The sequence below is a fragment of the Vombatus ursinus genome, unplaced genomic scaffold (assembly GCF_900497805.2).
Source record: "Vombatus ursinus unplaced genomic scaffold, bare-nosed wombat genome assembly UNPS02014797.1, whole genome shotgun sequence".
In the NCBI taxonomy this organism is placed as follows: Eukaryota; Metazoa; Chordata; class Mammalia; order Diprotodontia; family Vombatidae; genus Vombatus; species Vombatus ursinus.
This window is the reverse complement of record NW_020954575.1, coordinates 16,753,861-16,760,692: the sequence shown is the minus strand read 5'-3', so window position 1 is coordinate 16,760,692 and position 6,832 is coordinate 16,753,861. Positions and strand designations below refer to the sequence as shown.

At 47.7% G+C, this 6,832-nt stretch overlaps 1 protein-coding gene across 1 annotated transcript in view; it reads left to right on the top strand.

Annotated features, from left to right (window-relative positions):
- The first annotated feature begins 3,242 nt into the window (after positions 1-3,242).
- The window catches only part of LOC114049136 (signal transducer and activator of transcription 5A-like), a 14,687-nt gene continuing 11,097 nt past the window's right edge, over positions 3,243-6,832 (top strand). The window contains exons 1-3 of the mRNA XM_027870313.1: positions 3,243-4,142; positions 4,748-4,904; positions 6,070-6,272. Coding sequence (XP_027726114.1) covers positions 4,015-4,142; positions 4,748-4,904; positions 6,070-6,272 — 488 coding nt within the window. The 5' untranslated portion in view covers positions 3,243-4,014. The remainder of the gene's footprint in view (positions 4,143-4,747; positions 4,905-6,069; positions 6,273-6,832) is intronic.

The window sequence follows — 6,832 nt, the reverse complement described above, 5'->3', positions numbered from 1 at the left end:
TAGTCAATGAACATTTATTAAGCACCTGCTACTGTGCTAGACACTGTGCTAAGTGCTGAAAATTACCTCCAATTAACTAATTGTGCTAAGCATATACCTCTTCTCTCTAACCTTACTCTTACCACTCCCCTCCATGGTTGTCTACTCTCACCTAGCCTCTTGCCCTCCCTGGGGAGCCTCTGTCATTCTGCCCCCATCCCTGGGAACTTCCCCCTTTCCCAGAAGTCAGAGCAGAGAGTCAAAGGTGATGATAGGGAGAGACAGAGAAACAGACTGAGACAGTAATACAGAGAGATGAACAGGTCGAGACAGAGAAACAGAAAAAGAGAGCAAATGGTAACAGATTCAGGAGAAACTAAGACGGTGTGAAGGCTTGGGGAATAATTTTCTGTCTTTGGACACAAAAATAGTCTCAGTCCCAGATCCAGACTGGGGAGCTGGGGTAGAGGGTGAGAGTGGGGGAGGTGGAGGAGAAGAAAGGGGAGGCACAAGAAAGGGAGGGGAGGAAACTCAGAGGGGAATTTGGTTCAGACAACTGCCAAAGGCCAGCCTCTTTTGCTTGTTGTCAGCTTGGTGCCAGCTTTCTGGAACCCAGGACTTCCTCCCTTCCCACCCGAATGTTCCATGATGGATGGGACTGTAAACTGGGGCAGTGGTTTGGGAAGAGGCCAGGAGCAGAATACTCCTGGAGGTGGGGTAAGAAAGGAGAAGAGGCTGAATATCAGGGAGGGAAGGAGAGGGCCCAATAGCCCCAGAAACAAGAACCCTGAGGGACACTGGAGATTCCTCCCCATTACTACACACTTGCTTGTGGGTGGGAGACATCTCAAAAAGGGAGCCAGTACTTTGGAATGCAGAATATGAAAGTTAAAAGAAATAGATGGGAATTGAAGCGGAGGGATCTCTCCTCTCCCCACCCTCCACTCCCCATCCCAAGATCCTCAGGATTCTATTTAGAGAGAATAAGGCTCACAAGGGAGTAATCTGACTTTTGTGGGCTTACCCTGTGCATCTAAGTCTAGTGTGGAGGGGACAAAGCTGCTTACTAATACTCCACTTCATCAGGCCTGGGCAGTGAGAGGTCTTGGAGAATAAAGAGGGGGCCTTGTGTGCCTCTCATTAACTCCAAGTCAAGGAGGGACTGCAAACTCTCTTTCCTTAGGGATCCTCTGTGGGGTATGAGTGTGGGAGTAGTAATTGCTTTGATTCTCTTGTCCTCTCCCTTCCACACCATGTATGCAACCCCACAGAGGGGTACACATCTCTATTTTAATAGTAACTCACAATTATAGTACACATGACGTTTACAAAATTCCATCCTTACACCAACAGTCCTGTTAGGTAGATTGTATAAGTTTTATTATCCCTATTTTACAGACAAGAAAATTGAGGCTCAAAGTAGTTAAGTGGCTTCCTCACAGTCACCCAGTTAGGAAGTGTCCAAGCTAGAAATCGTACCCAGGTCACCTCCAAGTCCAATGCTCTTTTCACTGTGCTTTTCACTTTAAATCCTTTTCCTCATTAATCTCACCAACTAAGAGATCTAGGCCAAGGGAGTGGAGGTAGAGGGTGGTTAGGAGGAGGAGGCAAAGGGAGGAAAAATATGAACATGCATCATGACTTCTGCTGACACTTAAAACTTTTCTTCTGACATGAAGAGAATGAAAGGGGAGGGAGAGACAGAGATAGATAGCACGAGGTAGAGACAGAGACAGAAAGAAAAAGAATGGGGTAACAGGCAAAGGATGATAAGAAAGGGAGAAAAGGGCAGAGAGAGAAATAAGAGAGCGAGGCAGAAGTGAATGGTTACCCCAGGATGGCCCAAAACCTCAGCCAAGCCAAGGGTTGGGGTGGGCAGTAGCTGCTCCTCCCTTTGGTCCTGCCAATGCCCAGTGGCCGGACACCGGCCAGAGAAAAGGGAGGTCTGAAAAGAGAAGAGAAGCTGGGCAAAGGGAATGGAAGCTGTCCAGGTTGACCTTACCCAACAGAATCCAAAATAGAGGCGTCGAACTCAAGGCTGGAGGAGGGGATAGCAGTGTCTGGTGAGAGGGTGGAGGATTCACCAGCTATTTGTTACTTGAAACAGCAAGGCTTTTCAATCAGGAGTCTGCTTTCAGAACCCTGCCGAGGTTTTGACAGAGTTGTCTTTTGATTGCTAGGGGAAGGCAGCACAGCTATTTACTGGAACAAGCAGACAATCCTGTACACGGGCGGTAGATATCCTGATTACTTGGGTGTGCGTAGGGGATAATTAGTGTTCCTCTGTCGTCCCCACACCTTCCCTATAGTGTAGCTCTGCCCTTAGGGGACGGTGGGTGAAGTCCCCACGCACTTATTTGGAACTCTCAGAGTATGAGGCCTCCTGTGGCTCCCTAGGGCGGCTACTCTGGGATTCCCCACTTTCCCCAGGTCACTCCTTTCGGCATTTTTGTCGCTGCGTCTACCACCCACCCCCTCCGGGACACTCCCACGGGAGACGCCAGGGCACTTGAGTTGGGACCTTGGGGGGTGGCACGGTTGGTGGGACAGCCCCTATATCCCCGCCCCGCCTGGACTTCGTTGGGCGAGGGCGCAGAGAAGGCCCACGCTACAGAGCCGGTGGTAACAGCAGCCGCTTCGCCCTAGCCGGAGAGTAAGCGAGCTAAGGAGGGAGGGAAGCAGGGAGGGGAGCTGGCGAGAGCTTTGCGCTCTGTGTTTGGTCTGTTGGAGGCAGCTGACCTTTGAGGAGGAAATCGCTGCTCTCTGCTCCTTCCTGTAGTAGCAGCTTCAGCCGCAGCTGTTGCCGCCGGCCCAGGAGAGGAGAGCCCGGGCGCGGAGAGCCGCGGTCCGCTGCTGGGGGCCCGGAGGTGAGGGTGGTTGGCTAATGCGTCCAGAGCGCACGGAGCGGGTCTGGCCTGGGGCAAGGAGGGGTGTTCGGCTGGCCTGTTGAAGAGGGCCCTCGCGGTTGCTGAAAAGAAAGCAAGGGGGCGCTCGTTTCGTCTTCCGGCGCCGGGGCATCTCAGGGCTCCAGTCAGGCTGCTTGGGGTCCCGAAAACTGATCCAGAGGCTTGGAGACTTTGCGTCGTTCGGAGAAGGAGACAGCGTCTCGAGAAGGAAGAAACACGGGAATGGCACGTCTCTCTGCCACTGAGGAGAGAGCGATGCCCAGGATGGGTTCGAGAAGATTTGGAGGAGAGCTGCAGCTCACCTCCGGTTTCTCTTATCTCCAGCCACGTGGGATCATCTCCTAGCAGGGAGGGGGACACTGGGCTGGGGAGGGGGCTCTCCATTGGAATATCCCTACCCACGTTGGGCCTTAGGGGGACTGTCCCACCCCTCCCCAGCTGGGGACTCCTGGGGTTCAGCCACCTGGTTTCCCTTTCTGTTTCTAGCACTACTGACTTTGGGGAAGCCCCGGTTTGGGGGTGTAGGGAAAGGGGTGGGGAGGAGAAACCTAGCCATCTAATCCTTGGAATCTAGCACCATCCTTCATTCCAGCTCCAGGCACTGGGAGATGCTTGGCTTTCCTCTCACATGCCCACTTCTCACCTCCCCCCCTCGACCCCCCCCCAAAATTATAGAATCTTAGTATCATAAGATTTAGAGCTGGAAAGGGCTTTGGAGAGTATCTAGTCTAACCTCCTCATAATACAGAAAAGGAAACACAGGTCTAGAGAGGGGAAGTGGCATGCCTAAAGTTATATAGTAAGTAGGCGAGCTGGAATTTTAACCCAAGTCCTGGTATCTGAATAAGTGCTCTTCCCATCACACCAAGTAAGAAGTAAGAAGGTATTGGTAGAAGGGAGAGGGCCAAGTACCCTCTCTATGTAGGTAGGAGTAGGTGGATAGGAACGAAAATGAGAATGGCAAGCCCCTCTCCTGGTCCCTTGCTTGGCCTTTGTCCCGGCTTCTGCTCTCTCACTCTCATCTTTTTCTTTGAATCCCCAGATACAAAGTAGCTTAAGAAATGTTTGTTATTGAATTAAATTGAATCCAATTACCCTCTCTTTCATCTCCTCCTTCAGGTGCAAAGTCATGGCAGGCTGGATCCAGGCACAAAAACTTCAAGGGGATGCTCTCCGCCAGATGCAGGTCCTCTATGGACAGCACTTCCCCATCGAAGTCCGCCACTACTTGGCTCAGTGGATTGAAAGCCAGGCCTGGTAAGTACATGCATCAAGAACTCTTTTCCATTGGGGAAGATATAGAAGGACAGGAGTCTTTCTGTTTTTCAGATGGTCATCCCAGGCATTGGTCATGGCTTTTTCAGTTTCTGGCTTAAACTCTCTCTAGCAGTGACTTATTTTATGTGTGTGGTTTGTCTGACTTGGTATCTTCCCATTCTCTTTCTTTGTGGCTTGCTGTTTCTCCCCACCCCCACCTTTTTGGCCTGGGCTTTGTTCATATTTGTGGTGTGTTTGCCTCTCCATCTTTCCCTGTCTTAATGGCTTTACTGTCTATCTCTCTCAGGTTTTCTGCCCCTCTCTCTTTGTCCCTGCCCTGTGACTGTTAGAGGAAAGGGTGGTGTCCCTAGGAAAGGGGAAGAGGGAGCAGGAAGGGTAGTGGGAGTTTTTCTCATTTCTGATTCACGCTGAGTGTGAATGAATTCTGAGAATGAATTCTATGGGCTCTAAGAAGACCAGAGCAGAACCTTTAATTTATGGGAGCTCACCTAGAATTTCATTTACCGTCAAGTCCTCCACTTTCTCTCCAGGTGAAATGGCACCCATGGTCCATTGCCCTCCTTCCACTTCTCTTTCCACTCTAGGAATTCCATTGACCTGGACAATCCCCAGGACAGTGTCCAAGCTGCCCAGCTTCTAGAGGGCCTGATCCAAGAACTGCAGAAGAAGGCTGAACACCAAGTGGGGGAAGATGGGTTTTTACTGAAGATCAAGTTAGGGCATTATGCAACTCAGCTGCAGGTGGGTGTGAAATCTGGAGCCATCTTCCTGGTACGTTATGTTCCCCTTTCTTCTTCCTAGCATCAAAACATTTGGGCTCAAATCCTGGCCTTGCAAACTATGTGACCTTGAGCCAACTGCTAAACTTTCCTGTGTTTCCATTTATTCCCTCCCACCTCTTCTTTGTAACTTGTATCCTAGACTTGTTTTTCTTATGTTACAAGGTAGAGGAGTATTGTCTGAAGGGGGAATGATAAATGAAATAGTGTCAAAGACAAGAGACTGTGAGAGTTTATCATAGTGAGAAGACTAAAGATTAGAACACAGTCAAGGCTACCAATCTCAAGGAGAAAAAAGATTACCAGATTATGGAATAGCAGGGAAAAGGAAGTGGCAAGATCATTTACTAGAGTATCGTTTAAATATAAGATTCCCATCCGGAGCACGGTTAATCTATCCTCTAATCAGAAGATAAGAGGACAGACGAGACGTAAAATGTGGAGGTACATCCCTACTGAAAACAGGATCCTGGAGTGTTAAGGTTGAAGGGAAAGGGATAGCATTTAATTCAAAAGAGGTTAAGTGTTAATAGAGATGACCCGCTGTGCCAAGTATGTCCTAGACATGAACAATGAGGCACAAGGGAAGGATTACTTATGATAATTATGCTAAGGAAAGCTCAACACAATATCTTCCAAGTGCTTCATAAATGTTTGTTGTTTTTGAAAGAAAATGTATATAGAGAGATCTTCCATATCTCTCTCTATATATAATATACATATCTATATCTATATTTATCTATAAGTCCAAAGGCTCATGGTGTAAACTAAATGCACCAGTGTTAAAGGGATGCAGAGTTAAAGAGAAATCCATTCCTCTCTCCCTTCTTTTCTCCCTCCCTCCCTTCCTTTCTCCCTTTCCTCAATAAATATTGAATCAGATGAAGATAATCCATGAGGACATTCTGGAAGAAGTAAATACTGCTTTGGGTTTGAAGGAGGCAAAAGCTACAGGTTAGTTGAAAGAAAGAGAGATGGTATTCTGAAATAAAGGAGAATGACACAGTGAGAAATTTTTTTTTAAAAAAGTTATTGGTTTGGAGAAACGCATATAGTTGGAACAGAAGACCATGGATGGGAGTCTTCAGAGGTAGTGGGAAGGTTCATTTGGTGTTTGATTCTTTCAGAGCACTTATGACCGCTGCCCCATGGAGTTGGTCCGATGCATCCGGCACATATTGTACAATGAACAGAGGCTGGTCCAAGAAGCTACCAATGTGAGTGTCCCAGGAAGCTCTGTAAGAGCATCTTCTCTCATCAGACTCTCTCTGCACGTTGAATTTCTCCTATGCACAGAAGACTGTCCCAAGGGCTGCCAAGGGATACAAAAGTAATAGGAAAGTTGGTTCATGATCCCAAGAACCTTACCATCTGATAGGAAACATAGGACACTCATAAAAAGCATCACAAACAAGAGTGAATGAATGCAGTTCTAAGAGAGTGAGAAATTATGAGGCTTGAGTTTTGGTGAATCAGGTAATGGTTGCAGATGCTGGAAGAAGTGAATGATTCTGAACCAGGCCTTTTGAAAAAAATTTTAAATTTTCTTTGATATCTTTTGGTTTTGTATCATCTTCATTTCTAAATATATCCTTCCCTCTACCTTCCCCTAAACTGTGGACCATTCCCAGGAAGAAGAGGGGGGAAGGTCAGTCAGCAAGCATTTCTTAAGCAATTACTATTTTCCAGGCATTGTGCAAATGTTAGTGATACAAAGAAAGAAAAATACCCCACAGTTCCTGCTTTCAAGGAGCTCACACTCTAAAAAGGAAAGACAAAAAGGCAGTTTAGCAAAACTAATCAATGCATAATTACACCTGATAGTACAGAAAATGTTAGATTCCCCTGTCTGTCCATTCCTCCATTCCTCTCCTCTCTGTCACAAACCTC